This window comes from Culex quinquefasciatus, chromosome 3, assembly GCF_015732765.1.
Source record: "Culex quinquefasciatus strain JHB chromosome 3, VPISU_Cqui_1.0_pri_paternal, whole genome shotgun sequence".
NCBI classification, from domain to species: domain Eukaryota; kingdom Metazoa; phylum Arthropoda; class Insecta; order Diptera; family Culicidae; genus Culex; species Culex quinquefasciatus.
Window position 1 is genome coordinate 134,861,743 of NC_051863.1, and position 27,046 is coordinate 134,888,788.

Sequence of the window (27,046 nt, forward strand, 5' to 3'; positions counted from 1 at the left end):
ATAGAAACTTTGAACAATTGTCAAATTGGTATATTTTTGAAAATTTTAATTTTAGAAATCATATGTTGATAATGTTCAGAACTTTATACACAAAATTATAAGTTTATTTTCTTATATTTATGCCTCTTTTTATTTATTTTTTGTATGTTAAACAAACAAAATAAATGTAAATTAAATACACATAATTCTTCTTTCAACTTAAAAACATTAACTGCATATATGGATTTAAAACTGCCTTTTATCATGTTATAATATTGCACAGCGATTATAAAAAAATAAATTAATTAATTAATTAATTATTTTTTTAAAATTTAATTAATTTTTATTTAAATTGGGCCACTTTCTTCCTGTCAAAAATATGTGAACTTTAGATCACCAATCTGAAACAGAAGATTTTTTTAGGAACTATTCCACAAATTTGAATTTTGAAATTAGGGTATTTGTCCCTATTTTGGGCCTACTAAGCAGAGCGCACTTTTAATTTGATGTATTTTAAAAGGCTGCTATTGGCAGCCTAGTTTGTTTAACATGAATAAGTTGATTTTTTAATGCTTAAGCTCGTACATAATAAACATTTTGATAAAATTGCCATATATTGCTGTAAAAGCAAGAAAAACTAAAACACTTTTTGCCCCTATTTTGGGGATATTGCTCCTAGCATACGACCTTCTTTGTGCATATTTTCGGCCTACCTTCTGATTGGTTGAAATCTCGAAGCACGTGGCGATCTTTTTTGACGTACGGTTCAGCCCTAGCTCGTACAGTTCAGCCCCAAAAAGTACGGTCACCAAACAGGCTAAATCGTTGTGCGGTTCAAGCCACAAATCATCGTTAGAATGATTGATTTAACCAGTAACTGTTAAATTACGTGCATAAATTTAATGAGCATAATTTATTTCATTAATTTGTGAGCTTTAAACATAATTAAATATTTGTTGCGCAGCCAAATAATTAACCCGTACTACGCGAGTAAGGACTTTAAGATGTGAAAGGCGCGCACACACTGTCACAGTTTGTAGAAGTGTCCAATGGACTGAATATACAGCCATCGTCTCCGAAATTAAACAGTAACTTTGATTAAGAATATAATTGATTGGTGTCAGTTTAGTGATTGTTTTTTGAAACGGGATAATGCTAACCGCCAATAAAAACCTATTGCTGGCAAGTGGCAGTTTTCTGCAAATTGACGGTGGAATGCACAATTTCGTCAAATTAAATTTGGTAGGCTCAATATAGGTACTAGGCCCAAAATAGGGACAAATACCCTATTTTTTAGAATTCTCTCACCGACGTCAGATATATGATTTTTTTTTTAAATTTCATTATTTATTAATTTTGAAATTAATCAAGATTTTGTTTTTGTGTAGAAAATCAGCAATTTAAAAAACATCATATGTTAAAAAAACATTGATAATTGTTTTTTTTAAAGCTTTAAAGTTTCGATAAAAAAAATTTAAGGAATTTTTTGATGGATTTATTATTTATTTTTTAATAATATAGCTCCGAATAGGGCTTAAAGCCCATTAAAACGGCAAAAACACGCACAAAAACAATTTATGTTCAGTTTTTAGTATTTTAGAAGCAGTTTTTTAAAATTAGTTTAAAAATCAACTTCAAACCTTTTTTGGTCAAAAAAATCTCATTGCACTCAGAAAGATGGAAGAGAGGTGACGCGTTTGCGAAATGTCGTGTGTTCCCGGCTGGTAGGTTTAATCGCGTTTTTTGTAAAAAAATAGTGGATCTGTCCTGCTATATTAGTGTCTTTCGGTCGGTCGTGACGCGCTTTTCGTGGAAGTGGTGGAGTTTGCCGGTTTTCTTCGATATTTAGCATTTTTGAGCGATTTTGTTTGCGGTCGGTTGTGAAATTCAGGCCATATTTTCTTGGGACGCAAGACGTGCTTGAGGGTGATGGCATGATAGTGTTGGTGTGACCGAAGCCCAGCACAGAAATGTGTTTAACTTGCATGCAAGTTGAGTGTGTGTAGTCGTGATGACAGGCGCAGAAAGATCGTGTGTGTTGGTTGGATGCGGCGCATTGTATTCGTGTTGGTCAGTCGATGACTCCTATCATCCGTGGGTCCGACGGGGGCCCTGTTTGCGGGGGTGTTAGAAAGAGAGTCGTGCTTCGTGTGCTTTCGGAGAGTTGATGAAGGGGAGAGGAGGGCGCGATTGTGACTTAATGATTGTGGAATTGTGAAATTGGGCCACCCTTTTCCGGGGAAAGTAGGAGATTTTGCTGGTGGTGAAAGGGGAAATCGACCAACATTTGGTGTTGTCATTCGACGCTCTAAGTGACAGAAGACCAGGCTGTGTGCCGGATGATTTCCGGATTAGCAGATGATTATTCCGGCGTTCCTTAGATTTGGCGAGGGGAGAGGGCGGAGCTGAGTGGTTTGGTGGTGGAGTGATTATTTACAAAAGGTGTACTAATGCAGTTGCCGAGGATCAGGAAACAGATTTGGCGGCTGACTCCAGGTGTTGGTATTTGGGAGTCGTCGATCTTCGAGGACGAATCATCAGCAAGAGCACGAATCCGGTGAGAAAATTCCAATTGGATTACTGTATGAATGTGTTAGTGTGAGTGAGTGTGTCAAAATTGAGTCGGATCAACTCTGATGTAGATCTAATTTGGTTGATGTAGTGATGCCAAACATTTCTAAATTTAAAATCCCTCAATACTTTATTAGAATCTAATGCAAACTTTGAGTAAAGAAATGTCGACGTTGAATTTGTAAACTTACTCGAAAACAGATTTTTCAATTTTCGTTTTAATTGTGATCAACAATTGCACATTCCCAACGTTTTATTTCCAATAGAAAAATATGTATTGAACCGGCTCATCAAATGACAAGTGTGTGAGAAAAAATATTGTTGTTTAAATATGAATATGATATAACATTTTTTGCATTTTCGCGTACGCCTTGCAGAATTATTCATGTTTTGAGCGTCATTTTCTCAGTGATTTGTGTTTTTGTGTGCTCTAATTAAGACTACATCAATTGTTTTGTGATTTTAAAAGCCCTTCCTATATCACCGTTGATCAGAAGGTACGGCGTCGGGTAAATTGTGCAATTCTCTTTCAAATAATGTTTTAAGTTTTCACGGTAAGAAACTCATTTCAATAGAATCGTTTATCGAAAGACGCGTTCACGTTTATTGAATTTAATGTTTGCGCATTCTTCTTAATGACGACTTAAATTTTATTTAATTTTCATGTTTTGTATTCATAACTTCATCGCTTCCGTACTTGTAAAAATGAATCGTATTTAAATAAATGATGATTGAAATTTAGGCGCATGGATCTTATCTTTCCACAGCCGGCTGTCTAAGATTAGATCTCAAACAAATATTCGCGTCGGGATTAAAATATAAAATACACTGAATAATAATAACACTTTCTCAGCAGCAGCATCCGACTGTTTGCTTTGAGAATAAATTTTCAATCCTGTTAAAATAATAAACTTTACTTAATCTAAACGGGAATTGTCTCAACAGCAGCGTCCGATTGCTTGCCTTGAGAATAAAAATCTAACAGTTAACTTCATTTATGCCAATGGTCGTATCGCTTGCTTAGGGCGAATCCCAGACCTTTACCCATCACAACTACCAACTCCACGCGACATTTACGCATCCTTGTTGTTTAAATTCGATTAAATTTGATCAAATGGTCAGTTTGATCGAGTTCCTAATAAGGTTGGGAAAAAGAGCCTGCGGTTTCGCTACCTTTTTCTAAGTAAGTTCAGCATCAACACTTCCCGTGCTCCTAATCCTTATTCCCCTCCCGGTGAATGGTGGAGATGGGAGCGGCCGGCAATGGATGGCTTTCATGGTGCTACCTGTCCTGTTCTGGTAGAATTGGTTTTAATTCCCTCTAATCAATTTCTAAGCAACCTGGGCTGGACAATTATCACACATACATGACGAAATCCAGTCTGCAACCCGCTAAGATCACCATCTCCATGCGAATACGAATGCGAATGCGAATGCGAAAAATCTCATTGCACTCAGAAAAATAAGCGATATCGTTGTGATCAATGAAATGATACATGAATTTGACGAAAGATATTTGGGATATATTTTCTCGAAATTTAGGTAATTAATTTCCAAATGCATTTAATTTAAATTTTTGATGACTTTTCAGCACTTATCGACATCAAATCAGGAATTTGAAGAAATATATTTAATTTAATAATTTTGAAAGGCTTACAAATTTATGATTTACTGGAAAATTAAATTAAATTTAAAATAATGAAAAAATAAAATAAAATAATAATAACAGTAACTGTTGTCAAATGGGTGTAAAAGAGCTGTGGTGAATTAATCATTGTCGTGGTGAGTTCTTAAGATTCAAATTGACCGTTTTATTGAATGTTAGTATTATTTAAAGAGTTGTTACGTCTATTTATCTGTGATATTTGGATGAGTTTTAATGCAAATTTCAGTACTCAAAGAATCTGTAAAGGTCAAGATACTGTTTGAAACAAACTAATAAAATAGGTAATTTAGAGAACGACTTTCCAACCATATTCAGAGACATAATTTGCGTTTTTGAAGTAGTGCGTCTGCATGGCAATTGTTTTACCCCTTTTTATAAGACGCTTTCATGCTCTAAGTTGATTCACCGCAACCCGACAAAGATACAAATTACAACCCATTTCTCCAATTTCGAAAATTACCCTTCAATTCATCAATCAAACCAATACCGAAAAAAAACCGCGGGCTCCGTTTAACAACCAAAACCTCCGGAACAAAGGGCTCCAAAATCATGCCCCCGCTCCTTTTTTCCGCCTTACATTTTCCGCCATAAATTGATTTGATGCTCGCTTGCGCTGATATCGCGAGTATCGACATAAAATTATCATTAATTTGCATGTGCGCGAGGAGTTGTTTTATTTTCTGCACATTTCCCCGTTCGCGTCCTTTCGGGGCGCGCGCATCTTCCCGGCCCGGTAATCGATCGATCGTCGAGAGCGCGGAAAATTAATAATTCAATACAACGTGATGCGCTGGCGATGCATCACCACATCACTCAGTGTGGAGGGAAAAAGGCCTCTTTTCCGCCAACATTTATCGCCCTCACTCCCTGTTCAACTTTCGTTGGGTTTGGTCGTCTTTCGAGCTAGCTTAGCGCGTTTTTGACGGTGTTTTGTTAACTTTCGCCGACGGCCATGGCGGCGGCCGCGACGGTGGAGAGTGAGTGGACGGAGCACAGGGCTGAGAATGGAAGGACGTTCTACTGGAACGCGGCCTTGAGGAAAAGTGTGTGGGAGAAACCGGACGGGTTTCAACCCAAGACGCAGGCGGCGACGGGCATGGAGGTGGAAGACTCCGAAGGAGGAGGAGAGGACGGGGGCGAATTTCGTCCCGTGGTCAAGGTTCGCCGCAGGAAGGCTAAGGAGGAGATCAACGTCGGCGATGGCGGCAACGACGGCGATGTGGAGAAACTGCTCAGCAACAACAAGTTCAGCCCGCTAGCGGAGGAGAGCAACAACAACAACAATGCGAACCCAGCAGCAGAAAAAACCATCCCCGTGGTACCAGCAACCGGCAAGTCGGCCGGGGAGAAGAAGCAGCCGCCGCTGGTGGTGAAAGAAATGAGCTTCGCCCGCCTTGCGAAGGTGATGTCGTCGTGTGATGTCCAGCCGGAACACAAACTGACGCGGTACGGCACAAAAATTACGTGCTTCTCGAGCGACGACTTCGACACGGTGCAAGCCCACCTGACGAAGAACAAGGTGCAGTTCTACACGCACGGAAAGCGCAGTGCGAGACCGCACCGGGTAGTAATGCGAGGTCTCCCGAACGTGGAACCGGATTACATCAAGGAGCTGCTCAAGACGGAACATCAGCTGGACGTCTTGGCAGTACACGCCATCAGGCGGAAGCAGCAGCTTCCGCCATCGATGAGACGCCTTTCATCGTGCTCTTTCCCAAGGGGCACACCAGTCTGAAGGAGTTGAGTAGCAAGGTAAAGAAAGTGGGACCAGTCGTCGTCCGGTGGGTGGCCTACCGGAACAAAGAACCGCACGTGACCCAGTGCAAGAACTGCTTGCAGTTCGGTCACGGAACCAGTAACTGCCATCTCAAGCCAAGGTGCAGCAGCTGTGGGGGTGCCCACAGCACGGAAAAGTGCAAAGCAGAAGAAACGCAAGCCAAGAAGTGTGTCAACTGTTCTGGATCCCACGAGGGTCTGGACCGCAGCTGTCCCAAACGTGCGCAGTTCATCCAGTCGAGGCAGCAGGCGTCCAAGCCGAAGCCGCCAGCATGGAAGAAGGACAAACAGACTCCTGCAGGAGCCGTGTTTACCGCGGCGGATTTTCCTCCGCTACCTGGAGCGGTACCGGAAGAGAAACATCCTCGTCCCGCAGGAAGAAGTCAAGGAAATACTGGCGCCGACGCCGGTGCAACCCCGAAGGAGCAACAAGGTGAACGGATGCTATACAGCGAGTCGGAGCTGTGGGCCATTTACCGAGAATACAGAGTTCGCTTGAGGCAGTGCAAGACACCCGAGGAACAGATTGACGTGATCGCACACTTGCTGACACATGGCACGAGAAAATGATCATCTGATTCAGTTACGTTTTTTTTTTTATTATTTATTATTTGTTGTACTTTTGATCCTCGGTCCTAACCTGGTCGTAGCACCTAAAAGGACCTAATAAAAATAAGTTGTGAAAAAAAAAAAAAAAAAAACATTTATCGCCCTCCGGGCGAAACCCACCACGGTTCGGAGATGGATTTGTCCCGATACCCGCAGATGACGACCGGACGACGACGTGTGCAGTTGTGAATGAGCTTCACGATCGGCGGCGAAAGACATTTGTAAGGTTTCCCCCCCGTGTTTACAAACAAGCGTTGAGACTTACCTTATCACAAAAGACTTTGATTTGACAGTAACCCCGATGGCACACGCTGGTGTCCCGCGGATCCTCGAACGTGTCGATCTGCAGGTGGAGCGGAAGACCCTGTGGAAGAGGAAGAAGTGGAGAAAAACATTTATTTAGTACTCGCCTTAGATTTGGGTCACCGATGGGCGACTGCGCGCGCGCCAAGACACGAACCCGAAAGACTTATGTAAAGTCCCCGGCGGCGAAGGCAGCCACACTGCGCGGTATAGTGCACTCTTACGTGCACATAATTTTTCCCGGGCACGTGAAATTACAGTTATGGGCAGGGTAATTTGCGTAGGCCGTCGGAAAAGTGGACGACGGCGGTGCGACGACCACCCGTCGATAAAGAGTGAGGAAATTTCTGCGCCGTCGTAAATCGCTTGCACCCGAAAACAAAAGCAGAAACACCCTCGAGTGTCGGATGATCCTGACTTGGTGGGACACCTGTGTGTCTTCGCTTAATCTTCAGATCTTCTGTGAAGGTAATTTTCAGGCTCTACCCTGATCGTAGTCGGGTCGTAGAATTGGATCCGCTCGATTACGAGCCCGGTTCTCGGATTCCGGGATTTTATTTTCTTATATGTGGATGGATATTGTATAGCAGTCCGTCCCATTAAAGTAATGTTCATTCACAGTTTTATCTAGAATGACAGGGGGAGATAAAATTGTTGATTTTTGTTCTCCGCTTCTCTGCTTCGTTGTCTTTATCGGAAGATTATCTGTGGTCGTTGCTCTAGAAGTCGTTGAAAGTGTATTGCCTTGAGCTCCATCAAAGTATTATTACATTTAATTTGATACAAAGAATAATCTGACTTAAAATTTTAATACTTTTTCTTTATTTGCATTACAAATTTATTAACAACATCTTAGGTATAACTCTAAATTAAAACGTAAAATAGCAAAAAAACTAAATTTCAACTTCTAATTGCTGTGGTTTAATTTCAATAGTAATTTTAATATTTACTTAAACACTATTTCAAAAGTTATAAGTTTTTAAAATGATAAAAAATATGATTTATTTTGCTAAACTTAAATTCAGCTGCATACAAATTTCAATTAAATCAAATCAAAACTTTGTTTAAAGAGTGAAAATTTGCAAATTCGACGGAATTGCAGGGTGGCTACTCAAATCAAATTCTCGAATTCCCGATTTATTTCCGACTTTTCCAGAACCTAAAAAATAGAAATTTTAGCGCCAAATAAAATATTGCAAAAACTGTTTATGAAAAAGTTAACATTTCAAAATTGATTTAAAATAATCAAACTATTGATAATTGGGTACTAAAGCCCTATGTAAATTTTTATGTACAACGGTAAAAAACACGTTTAAAAACCATTTCTGATCACTTTTTTTTCATTTTAACGCAAAAAAATATTGACAAGACAACATTTTTTCGATGGATCAACTATGGTCCCCTTGGAACGAGCTGTCAAGTAGGAGCTTTTCTGTCAAGAAGGACCGCGAGGATAATTTTTCAAAATTGATTTTAAAATCCATTTTAAACTCTTTGTGGTCGTACAAAGGGTCATTGTACTCAGAAAAATAAGCTTTTTCGCTGTAAACAATAATATCAGCAATCTAAGCTGCATTTTAGGACCCAATTTTAGTAAAAATAAAAACGTGAAAACAGCTTGAGGCATCGAAACACTCGTTAATTTGACAAAAAGGAAGAACCTTAAATAATCAAATTTTTCAAAATAAAATTCCAGAATTCGTAAAATTTTTAGATTTATTTCAAACATTGAGTTTTTGTTTTTGGTTTCAATAGGATAAAAAACAATGGCAACAAGTTAAAAAAAACTCAAATTTTAAGATTTATCGTATATTTGGATTTTCAGGATCGTCTGAGCAAAGCATTATTCGTTCAGAAAAATCGGAATGTTGAGTTGTTGCAAACTATTTTGTTTAATCAATCTTCCTTTTTTATTTTCTCTATTTGAAATTTGAAAACTCCATGTTAATTTATCAACTACACGATGATTTAATGTTTTCAATTTTATGTCAATAAAAAAAAACAGTTTATCTTTGAATTTATGAAGAAGTTTTTTTAGGCTTATTCTTTAAACATATTTTAAATTAAAAATCGTCTTTCAACTATTGTATAATTTTTACAATTTCATTTTTTTTATATTTTTAAAAGCAAACAGGGTTTTTAATTGTTTTTTTTTATTGAACACAGAACCCTTTAGATTTCATGAAAAAATACATCTATCAGTTGATTTTTTTAACGTTTTATTAGATGATGTCTTTCAATGATGGTTCTAAATTCGGGGTTCAGAAATAGTGAAATGAAATGAATAAATAATTACGATATGTAAAATGCTTCTACAAAAAACACACAAAAATCCATTTTTTGATTGATAAATTCTGAATCAAGATTTAAATGTTTTTCTAAAACAAATATGGCCGCCAAATGGCCAATCGGGAATGATGCCTTTCAGAGCCTTAAATATTGTACGGTCAGTTCCTTACTGGCCTCGGCCGTTGGAAACGACCGTCCGCCAACGACCGTCGATATAGGCGGAGGGTCAAATGCGAGCTTGAAAATGTCAAAACCTCTCCCCCTCACTTGTTGCGGGTGATAATGTGGTTAAAAACTTAAAAAAAAATCAAGTAAATTCAAATTTTTCCAGCTTAATACAAATTTTGCCACAATCATTCCTGATGTTATTGAAACGATTGAAGATCAAAATTTTCAGCCATATTTTTCTTTTAATTTAAGTTTTAACACCAATTGGACACTCTTAGGCCTATCCACGACCTTTTCCAACAACCGTGAGGAGATGCTAGAAAATCCGGCTATCAACTAAATCCACAATAGTAAAGAACAGAAAATTACATTTTCCAACAGTTTTGTTTAGGAAAAGATTCTAATCAATTGATTCAAAATTCATATCAACAAAAACGAAATTAGTAGATTAAAATAGTGAAGGAAGCTTTATTTTGTTGTTAAGTGCTGAAAACGAATTGGGTGTAACTGAATTGAAAATTTTACAAAATATTACAAAATTATTCAAAACATAGAAACTTATTTTTAAACGAGAATGCTTTTTCCTGACTTTTTGACAAAAAATCCCAACATTTTCCGATATTTTTTGCGGATTTGAATAAATTATTATTTTTCAGACTTTCCCGATTTTCTGACTTGAGTGGACACCCTGGCATTGGGACCGAGTCTTTAACCTGCCAAACAATCGAGATTTGTTCCCTAATTTACTTATTTTCCACTCGAATGAAATGTTGAACATAAATCGAAAAAAAATGAGCAGATTAAGGTTATATCAAAATGACTATTGGGTCCTAAAATGAAGCTTAGATTGCTGATATTATTGTTTACAGCGATAAAGCTTATTTTTCTGAGTACAATGACCCTTTGTACGACCACAAAGAGTTTAAAATGGATTTTTAAATCAATTTTGAAAAATTAACCTCACGGTCCTTCTTGACAGAAAAGCTCCTACTTGACAGCTCGTTCCAAGGGGACCATAGTTGATCCATCGAAAAAATGTTGTCTTGTCAATATTTTTTTTTTGCATTAAAATGAAAAAAAGTGATCAGAAATGGTTTTTAATCGTGTTTTTTACCGTTGTACATAAAAATTGACATAGGGCTTTAGTACCCAATTTTCACAAAATAAAAAGTTTGATAAAATGTCAAAAATATTTTTCTAATCTAACAATTTATTCTGGCTCCAAAACAAAGTTAGCATAATTTATCTAATTAACTCGATTGATTCGAATTTGTGTTACAATTGAATTATAATAATTTTCAACTAAATTTAAACGTAGATTCACATAATTTCAAAGATATCTTAGCCGTGATAAAAGACAACAGCTCAAAGTGACAACGTAAAATCCCCGCGTAAATTTCGATCTCCACGTCCATATCTCAGCTTAAGCTACACCACTTCAAAACTCTAATATCCATCGACTTTTAAAACGGCGTAAAATTTATTCATCTCCTCCTCCACCAGAAGTGAAAAAAAATATCGATTCTGGCAAGTTCTCACGCCTGCACTGTCCAGAACCCAAACGAAAACGAAACAACGAAAACAAATCTCAATCAAATTAGCATTTTGATCTTCTCCTCCGACTTCATAATCATTAACCCACGAATAATCGAATAAATGTTTAATAAAATAAAGATTCACCCCGTGCGACGCGCCGCCACCGCCTCGCATTTCGAACTTTTCGCTAATGACTTTTGATAAAGCCCTGTGACGCGCTTTTCTGATCCCAAGGTCTCATTAGTCAGACCGCGGAGTTGGGTCATGCTAGCCTAATGAATTTGACGCCAAGCTCCGCCAAATTAGTTTTGTCGGATTATCCTGCCGCTCGCGGGAAGTGAAATCACTTTCCAAAATGTTTTCAAAACAAAAACAAAAAAACCCGGCCTCTGTCAATGACAAATTAGTACACGCAAAAGTGGAACTCTCGAAATATTTCGTACCGCCCCTCGACTGTCAAAATTCCGCGCCGTTGATTGATAAATGCACGCGTTTCCTCGTAATTAACGGGCGCGTAGATGGCGTGGAGTTCAAAAATAGTGCGTGGTTCGTCAGCCTTGAAGTGGGTTTGTTTGTGACGTTTTGGCAACTGGCAACACGGATGTCCCAGCAGCTTTAAACGTCAATGTTTTGACATTTCAGTTTGACAGTTGTGCGAAGAACAATAGCATCGCTTCCTAGGCGGAATTTGATAACAAATCATGACAGTTGTAAATACATCGCACTATTGTGTATCAACCGTCCATCTATGGCTGTCATGTGGTCCTACACACTTCCTGATTGGATCTCTCGCGCAAAAACAGAGGGACGGACAGGTGCCGGAGCTGACCGCAGATCTCGAAACAAGCAGCGCAGAAAAAAAAGACACAGCCTCCAATAAATTCTGAATCCACACACAGACACACACACACGTGAGCTGTCAGTTTTTGGCGCGTTGATTTATATGTGACACGCGGGAGACCCAGCGCGCAAAGGTAAACAAAAGATACGTGTGAAAATTGAGATTTTCCGCGCCGCGCAACAGAAGCAAAAGGACAGGGGTCCGAGGGGAAGGACACCTGAAGATACACGACACGACACATGCCGGCGCGGCCAAACCGGGTCAGCGTTACCGCTGGGAACCAGAACCGGGAGGAGCAGGAGGAGAGAAAATGATATATATTTTAAGTGCTAATCTCAAGATTTATAACGTATAAATTTATCCGCGCCCGGTTATTTATATTCAATTTGTTCAACTTTCTTGTTATTCGGGACGACCGCGGACCGCGGGTTGGGAGGGTGCTCTCCGTTTGTAGCGGGTCCCTTCTGCGCTGGACGGACAGTAGAATCGATCGAATTATAGCTAATTAGAACCGCTTTGTACAGTTTACGAGCGAACTGGGAACGCTGCAAACGTCAACTGTAGTAGCTGTCAAATTTGTACGCTCACCGAAGGTGAGCAAGCTTTGAACAGTTTTAGACCACCAAGATTGTGCAATTCGAGGTTGCACCTGTTTGGGGTCCTAAAAGCTTTTTGTTTACACAATCTCTTATCAAACACTATAATTTCGCCAATTCTTGGTTAGATCCAGTCTTGCACAACCGCAGCTGCTGATAATCGTGGGAAGGTTTTGAGGTCACACCAGACGCCACCGGCTGTTGTCGTTTCCCATGAGACGCCGCCAACAAACAGAGGTCCCAAATACCCGTAGGTCTCCGGACTTCTACACTTATTACTGTTATTTCTGATAAGTTCATTTTGGCTAGATTATACCCTTACGCGGGGTTCGCGCGGGCTGTTTGACTTATTCTTCGAGGGTACACAACACAGCTCATAATTTCGTGGTAATTGATTACCGCTGTCAACACAGCCCGTCGCTGCCCCAGGTCTAGGCGGTGGTCATCGATTACGTCGCCGCCGACAGACCTGACCATTAGAAGTGGAGGACCCGAGAGCGCCCCCTAGGGAAGCCGGGTTAAACTCTTTTTTTTTTTGCACTTTCACGCGGGCCCTCCACAAACCCCGACGACGATGGATGAATGATTGAGTAGCAATTTAATGCTTGTCATCATCCATTCTTCGCGCCGCCGGTTCGGGCGAGGTCTCGAGGAGGTTCCACTTAACCTCGTTCCCTTTGGCCGTTTAGGGAGCTGGGGGCCTCTACTGTGTGGTGGGACCCTGTGGGCTATTACCGCGCCGGACAGTCTATCGCGGGTTGGAGGATCATTACGGCACCTGCAGCTCCGTAATATCCGAAAGGTGTCGAATGGTTTGCACTGTGGGTCGACGATGGTCGAAAGGGTTGCAAAAAAGGTAGTCGTGACCTGGTGCGAGCTCTGTCACCGTTTTTGAATCAGCCTCTACTGTTAAAATCGCCCCATCGAATCATTTTTTTTGTAATTTTCCAGGAAAAATACGTTTTCTAATAAATTAATTTATGAACGTCAAAAATAGTGTTTTTTCATTATTAATTTTGAAAATAAACGCATTTTCTGGACGAAAAGTTGGGCAAACCTTGTTCGTTATTTTGTTTAAAATCAAAACAAATCTGACAGCTCACACCACATAGGGAGCGTTCTTTTATTACGTTACGCTCATTTTTTTTATTTGCGGTGTCAGTTGACGTCTAAGACCGTTTGTGATCCATCTCGACCACGCTCAATTTTTTTTTTAATTTGTGTGGAAATTTAATTAAATTATGTCAAAATCAAAAATGTTGTGTTTCATAATAAAAGGTCTCTCCCCTAGGTTTGACGTTTGACCAAGGGGGTGACACCTTTAGCTGGTTCCAAAGGGATCCTGCTCGAATCTGGTATCGGAGAAATTTAAATCCAAAACTCTTGTAGAGTCGAAGAATGGAATAAGGAGTCACTACTTCCAGAGATTTTTTTGACGATCCGTATGTCGTCCCGTAGCTAATCCCGGTCGCCATTGTGACGAAAATTAACGTGACGCCCGGCCACCAAAAGGTCGCCGCCGCCGCCGCCGCACCTGAAACCCCGCTCGAAGAAGGATTAATCTCCGAGATATTATAGACTGCGGCACCGTATTAAACGACCACTTTTTTCGGGTGTCTTCGATCATCCGTTCCTTCGTCCTCATCCGTGGAGGAATTTACAGCCGGGCGGCAATCGCTCGGAGCTTATTTAAAAACCCATCTCACATACTTAAACGCGCGCAGGATTCCCAGGGTCTCTCGGGAGATAAGCGCCGCAGAGAAATCCTTTCTTTAATTGGATTTCGATTTAATGCGCTTGCGTTGCGTCGTCCCGTCGTCCTCGGTTGCCCAAATATCGGCTTCTCGGTGCGGTCACCTGTCCTCTTTCCCAGGCGTATCGACTCAAACAGCGAAGAAGAGGTGATCGCATTTTAACGAGTCCTCCGGACTCCATCAGGGCAGAAAAGATGAATGAAATCATCCAAGAACCGTTTGACCTTCATTTGCCACTAATTACGGGCTCTACCCTCTCGACGGAGGCTGCTGCCGTTGCAAAACGAGACCCGTAATGGATGGGTAGCCATTAATCCCGGGACCGACGAGTCCGCGCACCTGATGGCCCTTGGATTCAATTACCCGAGTGCCCTTACACACTGCAGATCTTCTAGTACCCGACCACAGAGGGTGATTACGATCACGATTCTCGCCAGCTTCGCGCTGCCAATACATCCCGGACAATATGCCTCCTTGGATCGCGGTGAAAGAAATCTCCCCGCGCGCAGATTGTGCCTCACAAATGATCATGATGAATTATGATAGGTTACCGGTGGTGGCCCCCTTTAGGACCGACCCCCCGCCGAGGGCGAGGAGCATTTGGCACCGAGAGACTCATTTGCCACCATCATCACCACGTTTAAGCCGGAGACGTCATTTTGCGCTGAACCGTTGGACGATCGCTGCGCGCGGTGAGACGCTAAATAATTGCTCATTATCAATTTCAGTGTAATTTGCTGATGATGAACAAATAATAATTTAATGATAATGATACCTGCAGGATGCTGGAGGTAAAAAGGGCGCACTCAGCGAGAGGTGTGTGTGCCCCCTCGGGAGATCCCCGACATTTGAAGGGGGGGAGAGGAATAGCGATTAGTTTTCCGCGAGTAGCTTTAGTCAAGATCTGCAACGAGCGTCTGACGGGATGAAGTTCCAAAAATGGACGCAAGATGTCGCCGTCAGGGAAATGTTATTTTTAAAAGTTGTATTTCATTAATAAATCGAAATCCGATCCAAAATCGACTTTGTTAACAGATAACACTTTTTTTTTTTTTTTTCACAAACATTTTTATTAGGTCCTTTTAGGTGCTGAGACCAAGTTAGGACCGGGAATCTACATTTTTTAGTTTAATATAAAAATAATTAAACATCAAACAAAATCACTGTGCACAACGCCGAGTTCACTGCGAGGTTCTTGGCGACTTCCTTGAAGAAAGGTATCAACGGCTCGAGAAGCAATCTGGTTGGTTCACTCAAAACCGTCAGAACCATTTCCAAAATTTTGGAAAACGGTATTCGGTGGTCTTTAGGCTGCCCATTCTGCCTCGAAACAGCAGGCCCCGGCTTGGTGGTTGAGACTGGAGGAAACATACGGTTGAATGCTGCCGCTCCCGGTTGTGGCAGACGAGTTTCTGGTTGTGGATTTCCGGTTTTCGCACTCTGTGTTTTTCCGGATTTCTTCTTGATTTTCTTTTTTCGCTTTGGGCCTCCTCCTGGTGTAGAATAGACCAGTTCTTCTTCGGTGGCTTCCTCCTCCGATTGTGGTTCTGCTTCCGCAAGGACGGCGTAGTGGTTCTCCAGATAACACTTTCTTCTTTTGAAAACTATCCAGAGAGATATCGAGGAAATCCACTTATCGGAGTATTTGACAGCTGTCAAAATCACCGGATCGCGAGCTTGGAAATCATCAAACAATGCGGTTGAAATGTAAACAAAACATTGACAAAAATATTTTGACGTTTCACTGCTTGTTACTAGCGACTAGCGAATCCGATTTCAAAACGTCAAACGAGGGGCGCGACACTGCGCTTCAAGTTTTAAATATTTAGGAAGATTTACATTTTAGCTTCATTTTAAAATTGTAATTTTTAACGGGTTGGTCAATCATGAAACGAGGGGTGCGTCACTGCGTAAAGATTGTGAGATATTGAAATAAAATTTTTTGCTTTTTTTTAAAATTCATGTTTTTAAAATAAATAAAGAAAATCATTACATAAAGCAATTAAGCATAAAACAACATAAATTGAAGGTGAAATCGCAACTTCTCACTCACGCGCCCTTCGCCAAAATTAAGCCATTACGCCCTCCCTCACATGTAGTAATCATAACCGTAACGATACATTACCTTAACACCTTTTTGACTGCTGAAATCCGTACTCAAACATTGGACGGCGACGTTTATCTAGAAAAAAAAAGAAAAACAGAAAAAAACATAAGCGGCACGAAAACAAGAAAATAAAGATAAATATTAAGAAACAAGCAGGTAGTAATCGAAAAACGCCTGTACCAACCGATCGTGTGTGTGTGTGCTAACAAGACTCTACGCGGGAAAAACCGCACACAAAAAAATCGAACCAACACAAGACAACAACACAAAAAACCCTGAACGATCGCGCGCGCGGCACCGCCGCGGCCAATCATACAAACCAATAAAAGTGATAAACAGTTCCTGGCGAACCCATACGGCCGCTAACCGACTAGAGTCTCGCGCGACAAAAACGGTTTTATGACCGAAGGTCCCACGAGAGGTGTACCTCTACGACTTGAGGACCTGCGGGGCAGAGCCCGGCAAGTGCAAAAATTATTACTCCCTGATAAGAGACCAGCAAGTGGTGGTGGCGTGGATCTTCTGTCAAGTCTACGCGAAGGTCTCCTCCGGAGACCAGCTGCATTTAATTTAATATCTAGCTGCGGTATTGAGTTGTCGTATGATTTGTGGGATTGAGATTGTCAAATTGCGCAACCTTTTTTTTGCGCCGGCAGCACCTGCTGCGGGAATCCCTCTATGGGAGAACTTCGCAAACCACAACCTGTTGAAGTTGCGGGATAAACGGAACCGAACTTCCCACGCGCACTCCGTGGTCCGTTTAACCCCGTTGGACTCCTCAGCGGGATGATGGCTTCGTGACAGCTCATTGCGCTTGCAAGTCCTCCTCAAATTTGGAGGTTCCTCGCTTGCAACGCGGAGACTTCAACTACTCGCTGAGCAGGACGTGGCGTTGATAAATCGCGGACTATCTCGCCCAAGTGTGGTTTGCGTTTATTGGTTGGCGGTTGATAATTGAGCTCCGGACTGCGCGCCTAAGTTAATCTAATCGATTTCTCATACTTCAAGACGCTGTAGTTCTACAAGCTGTAGTTACATGAAAAGTTGGAGTAGAGCTCGTACCGGCGTGTGTGTCCTTATAAATTATGGATACACCGGACAGGTGGAAAATGTGTTCATTTGACTGCCATGATTGTAGAGGGTGGCTTGATGACTTGCCTGGTGGCATCAATCATTTCGGGCTGTAAACGTGTTTTCGTTGGCGTTTCAGCACTTTGTAGTACAAAGTACGGTGCAGCGCAGGTATTTACGGGAAGGATTGCTTGTTTTGCGTGATTTAGAGGATCGCAGAGAAGGCCAAACTGGTCTAGGTGCGAAGTAATAAACTATCATTAATGCAATAAATAGCGGAATGACAAAACGTTGATGGAGAGCTGGATGTCAACGGGATACAGTGCATCGAATTTGTTAGCAAAAGCTGATTTGCTGAGCTGTCAGTGAAGTTGAGTGCTGGTTTGGCCACTTTTCCGAAGACCTAAAGGTTAATGTTAGATCCAAAAGACTAAAAGTTATTATTTTGAAATCTCTGAAGACCTAACCTCACTAATTAGAAAACCTAAGTCCTAACAAGTCCAAACATTCCAAATCCCACAATAAAGCCATGTTCCGCCCTAGTCAACGCCTACTCGGTTTGACACGTGGCCCTTGTTTTTGCTTGTTGCGGCGATCGCGTTGTCCGAGTTGACACATTCCACAAATTGGTCCAGTTGGAGTGCGCGCGCACCAAGATTAATTACCGTCACACACAGAACAAAACCCATGTGACCTGTCAGTCGGTGGCCGGCGATCGATTACTCTTCCAAATTGACGCCATTGCATGTGGCAATTGGTTATTTTTTGCAACCGACGTCATTTTTTTTCGTTGTTGATTGGAAAATTCCGAGGGGAGCGACACTCTGTTATGATTAATTGGACAGTTGCATGGCAACACACACACGCGGTGATTGACGTTTCGGGGGGTCTCCCTCTGTTTTGTTTACCTTTGCGTGAGTGTCACCGTCTAATGGCGCGTGGGCGTCAAATCCATTAGCCAGCTGGACGCTGACTAAAAGGAAGTTTCAAACGGCGAATCGATTATTGACGGTGGGGAATTCCGCCACCTAGAACGGTGAATTCTCTAATTGAATTACACCATAAAGCTCCCTCCGCGCGACAACGGCGGAACGCTTCGCTTTATGACAGCTGTTTAGGGCGCGTCAAACTGTCAAATGCGTTGCCGACGACGACGACATGAAGTCATCTCCTGCCGGGCTCGATGCACTTATCGTTTGGAGCTAGTTTCTCCGGCGGACAATTTATATTAATTTTGATTAGCCTGCCGGACACCTCAGTCGGAGACGGGCCGGATTGGATTGACAGTCGCGAGCGGAGGTGAAATCTGTCCATCCGTTCGCACAATGTGCTACAAAGTTTGTTTTTGCGGCGGCGAGCTTAAGGGGCGGATGACGGGTTAGGGGAGAGCAAATTGGACGCGCATAAATTGTAATGAATTAATGGCGGAGCGCATTGCTATCCCATTTAATTTAATAACTTGTAAATGTGCCCGGAAAATGGAGGAGGAAGATCGTAGAATTCGGCACGGCGAGAAATGTTACTTCGGGATTTGAGCGGTGGCGTGCCCCTCGATTACAGTGGTGAGTATGGGAACTCACCACTTCACGTTGGAAGCGCTGTCAGAAGCTTTGTTGTTTTGATTTTTGTTAGATGCTGTGATGTATTATCGCGGGCGTTAATAATTAGAGTTCACGCGCGCTGATATGACCGCAGAAGAATGGCCGCATGACAGCCGCAGAACAAATTTTTGGCTGTTGTCAAAGGTTGCTTTGAGTTTTCTGCTGACTTTTTGGAAAATATCCAAAACAATTCAGGTTGACAGCCAAATCAACGCTGAATTTCAGTTCAACCTGCTGATTTTTACACAGCGGGAGTTCGGCGGCTGTAACCTCCTGTCAGTCACAGCGAAGGAGAAAAGTGATTTTATCTCGCAATAAGCAATATTTTAAGTATCGACTAGAATGCCGTATCCTTTCGTAAACTCCGCGCGCTGCTTGGATCTCGAGTTGCAGCATTTAGCTGTCACTGGGTGATGTGCATAGATGTGATCTGTCATTTTAAAGTGTTGTTATGTTTTGTTGATTCTTTCGTTGTTCGTGAATAAATGTAGTCGTTCGTTTAGTTCTTCTATGAACCTTGTTCTAATTCGTTTGTTTCCAGTGCGTGAATTCCTTTTTTCCGTAGAGATCCGGGAAAAAATCGGCAGAAGCGTCGTCAGCACGTTTCCCTCCGTGCAAGGATCTCTGTATACGATTGCCGGCCATCAAACTCCCGCGGGGTAGCTTCAACCGGGGCTCTCTACCTCGCACACATAAAGCTGTCTGAAGGTAATAAACTTGCAAAAATATTATAAATCGACCGCGCGCAGCTAATCCCCGGAGTTGCCCGGAGGGGCGAAAATCGATTCCCATAATGTCTTTTGAGTCGTCCAACGGCGTGGAGGATGATACCGTAACCGCGCTCGCTTCTGAATTACTTTGGTGCACTTGGCACTCGAGCCTCGAAGTGGCCACTTGTCCACGCGTCCGAAGAGCGCCCGGGTGAAAATAAAGCGATAATCGTTTAATTTGCTTGTTCATCTGTCCTCGCTGCGCTACCTGCGCCAAAGGTAGTCGTCCGGAATGGAACACAAAAGGAATGCAAATACCTCGCGGGGCCCCATTCCTTTTAAGGGAAAAAGGCAAATGGAAAAGGATTCCGGCCAGATTAAGATCGCACCGCCGTCCGAAATCCCTCGACATGACATTTCTGCGCTGAGAGAGCTACCTGCGAGCGCGCGCGGGTCGTCAAACGCCCACCACCTTTTGGAGGTTAGGTGCAAGACAGCATCGCGATAGGGACCGAAAAAAAACTTGAAACCGCTTGGGGTCTCTCTCTCTCGGAGATGGATGTTTGATATTTTTGATTTCTTCTTGCGCGCCCAAGACATGTTAATCTAATTCCAGCCCCGGGTAAAGATCTGGCCCGTGCGGCCCCGACTTCTCGGAACTCGGTCAGCGTGCGATGGACGAATTGATGAGTTGTACGCTCCACCAGATTAGACACATTAGGCAGGGTCTTGCATATATCAAAACGGCGAACGACACGGTAGCCGCGACGGACACAGGTTGAAGCCCAGCAGGGTAGATCGGATCGAGCTATTTTGACGGGTTGTTTGTTGACTCTGTGTATCAAACAGAGAAAAATGTTTCTAAATATTTACTGATAGGAGATTCGAGCTCAAAACTGGAGCAACTGCTGGTGATGGATATCCCGCGTCGTTGCGACTCGTATTCCCAGAAGTGAGGTTATGTCGATCCCAGGGAGCTTTCGATTTTGCCCATTTATCAAACTGTGCAGCTCGCTGTTCCAGCGAAAAATTCCAAAACTATCCGGAAAGCGATTAGTGCGGGCTACCGCCAACCTAACTGGACTGTCTACCGGGTCAATTTATTAGCCGTCTAAATGGCTTAGAAAGCTACACACTTTAGCGCTAAATTGCGCACAAGATGAAAAATGATCAAAATTCCAATTAAAATCAATTCCCATAGGTCACCGGTGACCCCCGACGCAATCTGCGCGTCCCGCTGGGAGCTTTGACAGCCCAAGAAATGATGCGACTTGCGTAGATTACGAAAAGTGCGTATAATTGAAAAAACCACCTGCGCGCGAGATAGTTATCATTCGTTCGCTTCCAGTTTGTGTTTTAATTAGGTGTTCAGACCTCCCGTTCAATAAATCCAGCAAACAAATGAGTCTTGCGCGGCGAGCCGGGCTCGCGAAGGAATCCGTTACAGCGCGTTGGACGACCCCCGTGCGAACGGAGTCTGGTGGTGGTTTCTTCTTGGAATGGTCAAGTTGGTACTATCCATAAATATTGAAATGAAATAATGTTATTATTTTCGCTGGTATGATTTATCAGTACATTATTGCGAAGAAGTCGAGGGGAAATGAATTCTTGCGTAGCTTAAGGTTTTGTACTGTGAACGTACCTTAAGAAGTTTCCTTTATTTTGACAGATTGTTAGGGAGTGTTATTTTATTACGTAACGCAAGAAGTCGGAGTAAGTGTCAAAGTCAACTTGTTTACAAACACTTTTCATGGGATTTTTTGTTGATGTTGAAATGGAGTCAGTGCGGCCAGATGGACCAACTGTGGCCTTGGCCTGTCTTTTGACAACCACAAACTAAAAAAAAAAAAAAAAAAAAAATGGAGTCAGTGAAGTCGGAACTATTTTCTGTAATTTTGTATGAGAAATAACGTTGAAAGTCGGAGTCTGTGGCATTGTAACTATTTGAGGACCCGGAATGGAGTGGAGGTCCGCACCTTTGTTGTTTTTGTTGTAGTCCGATCTTTTTGAAAAGCTGAAGTCAACAGATCTTGAAAACCCAGTCGCACTGGCTAAAGGTCAGTAAAGACTCACGATTTTGACAGCTGTCAAATGTCACAGGGTTGCCAAAAAAGACCGTTTTTCGACTCTACCAAACATTACCCGGTTGACTTACCTTGGCGGAACTTTCCAGCGGGTTCCAGTACACGGCGATGGCGTTGTGGGACACTTCCTCGATGCAACCGACTAGACCGACGGAGTTTTTCGTGTCTGAAATTGAGAAAGAAAAAATCATGTCTTAATCATAGCTTAATTACAGGGCAGTTCTAAGCGTCCCGATTCCCTCCCGTTTTCCTTCAAACTCCCGAACCCATTAACCGAATGTTTCTTTAACATCTTATGCAAAGTGGACTTTATCATCACGTGGAGTACGTTCGACCTCTCAGCAAACACTCCGGCTCAAGAGTCCCGGGTACTTGTGTTGTGTTATCTTAGCTGTCTCCACCACCGTCGTTGAGTACCCGGCAGCTTCTTAAGGTCCAAGAGTACGCGGGCGCGCACTTGTTGCCACCGTCATCGCAACGAAGAAGCGGCTACACGCGGTAATGAGCTCCTTTGGGGTTATTTCGGCAGCCAAATCAATTGGCGACGCCTACTTGGGTGCGTTGAGGGTCATCAATTTTGCGCGCGTACATTGTAGACGGTGTTGTTGCGTTTCGCAAATCAGAAGAGGGGAGAAATTACCGATAATTGCATACGGGAAAATGCGCTCTCAGTGATAAATTAGTTTTAGGGTCGGACAGGTTACATTTGTTCTCGGAAGATGTAGTACAGCCTGCGTCGTGACAACTTTGTTGCGCGCAATGAAATCTATCTAATTTCTCACGATGCTAATAGGCTCGCAGTGTGAGTTGCCAAGAGAGAGAGATGCCAGTGACGCGATAAAATTACGTTTAATCGTTACGAGCGGTTGGTGTCCTAGAGTGCGCGCAGCGAATCTTCGGCAAATAGTGGCGTGGCGTGCGTCCTCCTTAATTCTAATGGCCACTTAGGGAGTCAGCATGCGGGGAAGGAACCGTATGGGCCGGCAATTATCGGTTCCCGCCAGGTGGTGCGGAGCCTCCCCGGTGCGATTGTCATCGCAAACCCGTTCCCCGCAATCACATTTTCCATAAATCGTCCGTCGGTAATTGTGTGCCACAACCTATAAAAATAATTAAATAATTGTTGTCTCTCAATCCGATCGGACGCGCGGTAGATCTCAGCCCGGAGTCGTCGTCGATTGTAAGAGGTTATGATTTACCGCAATCTGCGCTCGGTTCCCCCGGAGTTTGCAAACCGGACACTCCGGGAACTGCCCGATAACTCACCGACGGAGGGGGAACTTCTAATTGCTTAGATTCTTATCCTAGGAAAGGGGTTCGTTGACACTTACCGGCGTCCAGTATCCGCTGCTTGACCGAGTGTTGCCGGCTGTGCCAGAACTGCCAGGCCTTGATTTCGTCCTCGGGGCTCTTTTCTTCGCGGAACATTAGCATGATGACGCTCTGAAAGTAGGGACAAGAAAGGTAACAGGTGAGTAAATTGGACTGTTTCGCGCGCATATTGATAGCGCTACGTCACGAACTAATAATTTTCGCTATCATAAACACATTTGCTTTAGTTTTTTTTCAGTAGAATCGAGCACAGAAGGTGCAACCCCGGGGTGGTCACCGGGGGAAGGAAGCATTTATTCTTCCTGTTAACACACAGAATTTACAGCGGGGGCCATTAAGCGGAATAGCTCAGCGTTGTAGAAGTATACACACCCGCTTAAGCTCGAAGAACCTCCGCGAGAGAGCGCGGCAAGAAACGATCGTGTAGACCTCGATAACAAGTTGTAGTAATTAAGTGTGCATCCAGCGTGGCCATCAGTCTTGGTGGTGGTGCAGGTCGTGAAGGCAGATAATTGAAACATTTTAATAATGAACTTAGCGCGCGAGCACGACCTGGAGCGGGAGGAAGAACCTACTGGAGCGGGGTGCGGTAATGAGTCCGGGACTGATAAAATTATGGCACTTCCTTATGGGTATTATATGCTGGAGCGTCATTTCCGGCCGCTTGGGACAATGTTTTGCGAAGCGATTAGCGAAGAAATGGCCAGGTTTGACATGTTTACGTTGTGTTTACTACGGGGACGACCGGAACTGTAACGGCAGCGCAGGTTCGTTGGTAGGTTCAGATTTAACATGTTTACGTTGTGTTTACTACGGGGACGGCCAGAATTGTAACGGCAGCACAGGTTTGTTTACGTTGTGTTTACTACGGGGACGGACAGAACTGTAACGGCAGCGCAGGTTCTTTGCAGTTTCTATCACAATCTAAATCACATTGCAAGCAAAACAACAACAATCTCGCCTAACGAGAACTGTCACTGACAGCTGCGCAGGGGTGGAATCGATCAACGCGCATGGTGGTGAATTTCTTTACTCACCACTGCAAGCTAGGGGTGTTACGCTGATTACGTTACTTGTAATTTCTTTGAAGTTTGAATAATTCAACAATTATTTCTAACTGCTCATTTCTTGAGGTAGAAAAAACTCTCAGACGCAATCAAAATGATACAGTTCCAATTTCGTCGCTTCCTAGTGCGACTATTGTACTTCCCCCTGTTTTCTTACCGCCTTGCAAAAGCTCATAATTCATCATTACTTCCCGAGCAGCATCCGATCCCTGGGGGATGAACTGCCAACTGAACGCATCGTCGAACCCTTCCGGAGCGCGAATTTGCATATAACGAATTTCGTCCTGCCTCCCGATGTGTGTACACCAGGAGCAGATGCCCCCTAAAACAAACATTTTCTTTCGAGGAGATGCTGGCAAGATGATGATCTTGATCTCTGGCCGGGAAGTTTTTGTGCGCAATTGTCTGTTGCGATGTGCTCAACGATGTTTTTTTTGTCCTAGCTTCCTTCGGAAGCTGGATCACCGTTTTTTCATATGCTGATTTGCGATGCTCATCACGGTGTCAGATGTGCTCTTGTTGTGCCCGGAGATATTCACTTCAAAAGAAATGCGAGAAAAAAGCGGGACAGTAATTATTCATTTTCACAATAAAAATATTTAAATTCTACACCATTCAATCGATGGGTTGATTGTTTGTTTGCGTCTCAAAGCTCCGCGCATCCGCCAGTGTTTACTTTCTCTCAGCTATTCATTGGCATTGCCTCGGTACTCGGGAGTTCGTTTTGTTTGGAAGCGCCGCCGGAGGCGTTATCATCCGCCGTAGCCGTACCCTGCATGGGAACCGCTAATCAGCCCAACGCAATGCGTTACAAGCGACACACACCGTGGCCGTCCCGCCACTTCTTCCCATTCCCGTCAATGATATTTATTAATTGCCACACCACTGACCGTGCGATGCGGCGCAAAAGTTTAGCTAATAAAACATAAAAATATTAACGCAGAAACATTTCTCAAAAGAGCTCCGGGGGGTGGAGGGGGAATCGAAGAAGCGGTCGAGACGGCCGCTGCGTGTGAGACAGACATGGACATGGACCAAAGTTCCGACGACGACGACGACGGAAAGAAATGCGAAAGAGAGAAACCTCGGAGACACAACAGAAGGAGACAGGAAAGCTATCTTCTAACTGTAAACGCTGGAAAACATAGCGCAATTTTAATTAAGATTTATATCTCAAAATACCTTGTTTGTAATGTATCTATATCTTTAAACTATTAGTCAGTTTACTTATTTATAATAATTATTTTCTTTTCGCTTCTCTTCGCGGATCCTCTTCACCGACTTCTTCGCTCGATGCGATGTGTTTTTTGTCGACTGGTGCGAACAAGCCCGGACTCGCCTAGTTGACCGCATACCGGAGTCCGTTGTTTACCATTCTTTCCGAGGAAAGGTGTAAAGTTTGCTGCGCGAGTGACAGCTGTCTTCAAATCGGATGCTTTTTGGTCCCAGAACGACGAAAATTCGAGGTGTTCCGAAATCATGAACGCGAGGTCGACTTCATCGACAGGTCCCAAAATAAAAAAAAATTGTGGTACCACAATCGACAAACTACCCTAGCCTCCACCGCGCAGACGAAGGTGCGCCGCGTCAACGCAGGTGAAATTGCGCGCGCGGGCAGGTTGTTAACCGATTTCAAGCGTGCACATCGCGCGAAATCGCGCCAAGATCGTTGATTATATCTGTGGCCGCCCGTCCGCGTCCCCCCTCCCGAACTCCTTCGGAGTGGCAATTTTCCCCCTGTTTGGACGACCAAGCGACCGTGTAAAACGCGATTTTCCGGCGCACTGCCTCGAGAGTCTTAGAGGTAGACCGTTACCGTCGTCCCGGTCCCAGTTTGTTCTTCAAGGCAGATGCAGCCCTTTGACGAAGTCATGGGGATCGACGACGTCGAAGATTATAAAGTAATTAATCTTTAAGCAAATATTTAAATTAGACCGGGAACGCACTCTGGGAATCTTTCTTCGCGCTCACAAGTTAATTTGTCATGTTTTTGCGCCGCGAAGAAATGCATCGCTTTTGAGCGAGTTCGATCAATCATTGCCGCGCGGCGATGACAGGAAAGGTTCGTGACGCAGCAAAAGGGTTACGAATTTGTTGGTTTATCTCCAAATCCGACGGAAAATCTTCTTGAAGGGTTCCTCCTTTTGTTTGATTTGTAAGTCATGCTAGAACGAATTTCATGCGAACAAAGTTCGCTTCGGCGTACCCCTCGTTCGTTTGACGATTGACAGGTGGTTGCGAGGCAGCGCAACAGAACAACAACAAATTGGAACGAGACAGTTTTAATGTTGTGAAAAGACACTGAAGTTGTAAGTAAATTGTTGGGAGATTCAAGCAAAGCTTGAGCGAACCAGAACAGGTAATTTTAACTGTGAAAAAACACCGAAGTTGTAAGTAAACGTGGAGACTCCAAACCCCGAGTTTGTTTTGAGTCTAAACCAAAACAATCCGACGCACAAGTTCCGCCGGCGTGCGTTACCGGTTCAACCCAGTCTCGACGTGGTCGAGACACGAACCAGTTTTGCCCGAAAGAGGGCGTTTTAATCGAACCGGTAGCGCGGGTGAATAAATTACGCTCGGAACCCAAAGCGGAGATCAACCGCAGAATGGATCAGGCGCGTGCCGCGCCGGCCCGCATTCTTGGGCTGTTAGAGGTCCGGCCAGATGATGAGAGGTAGTTTTTCGCACGATCGAAAAAAACAAGAAGTATAACAAACCAGAATTTCTTGAAACAAGTTTTTCCTGCCAATTGCGGGTAAACAAACCGTTTGGCGGGCGCTTCGGAGCGGCGCGCTCCGATTATTAATCATCGTGGACGAGGTCAAGGTGAGCCAGAGCCACTTGTCCTTTGGAACAGAGATTTGAGAAGTCCCGAAAGAAGCGAAACAGGACTAACTGGTTCGAGAGAGGATCTAACGCCCGTGTCGTCACCCGTTGACGCTGACGCGTTACACAAAAGTCACAAGAGCCGTCTCGTCGGGGCGAT

General features: G+C 43.3%; 1 protein-coding gene across 3 annotated transcripts in view; it reads right to left on the reverse strand.

Annotated features, from left to right (window-relative positions):
• Window positions 1-27,046, reverse strand: part of LOC6036201 (protein grainyhead) — a 318,505-nt gene that overhangs the window by 20,915 nt on the left and 270,544 nt on the right. For all 3 annotated transcript variants that reach the window (XM_038264090.1, XM_038264091.1, XM_038264089.1), the window contains 4 exons: window positions 22,993-23,104; window positions 21,733-21,827; window positions 16,214-16,270; window positions 6,867-6,965 (listed from right to left, as the gene is read on the reverse strand). In XM_038264090.1, the coding sequence (XP_038120018.1) occupies window positions 6,867-6,965; window positions 16,214-16,270; window positions 21,733-21,827; window positions 22,993-23,104 (363 nt within the window). The remainder of the gene's footprint in view (window positions 1-6,866; window positions 6,966-16,213; window positions 16,271-21,732; window positions 21,828-22,992; window positions 23,105-27,046) is intronic.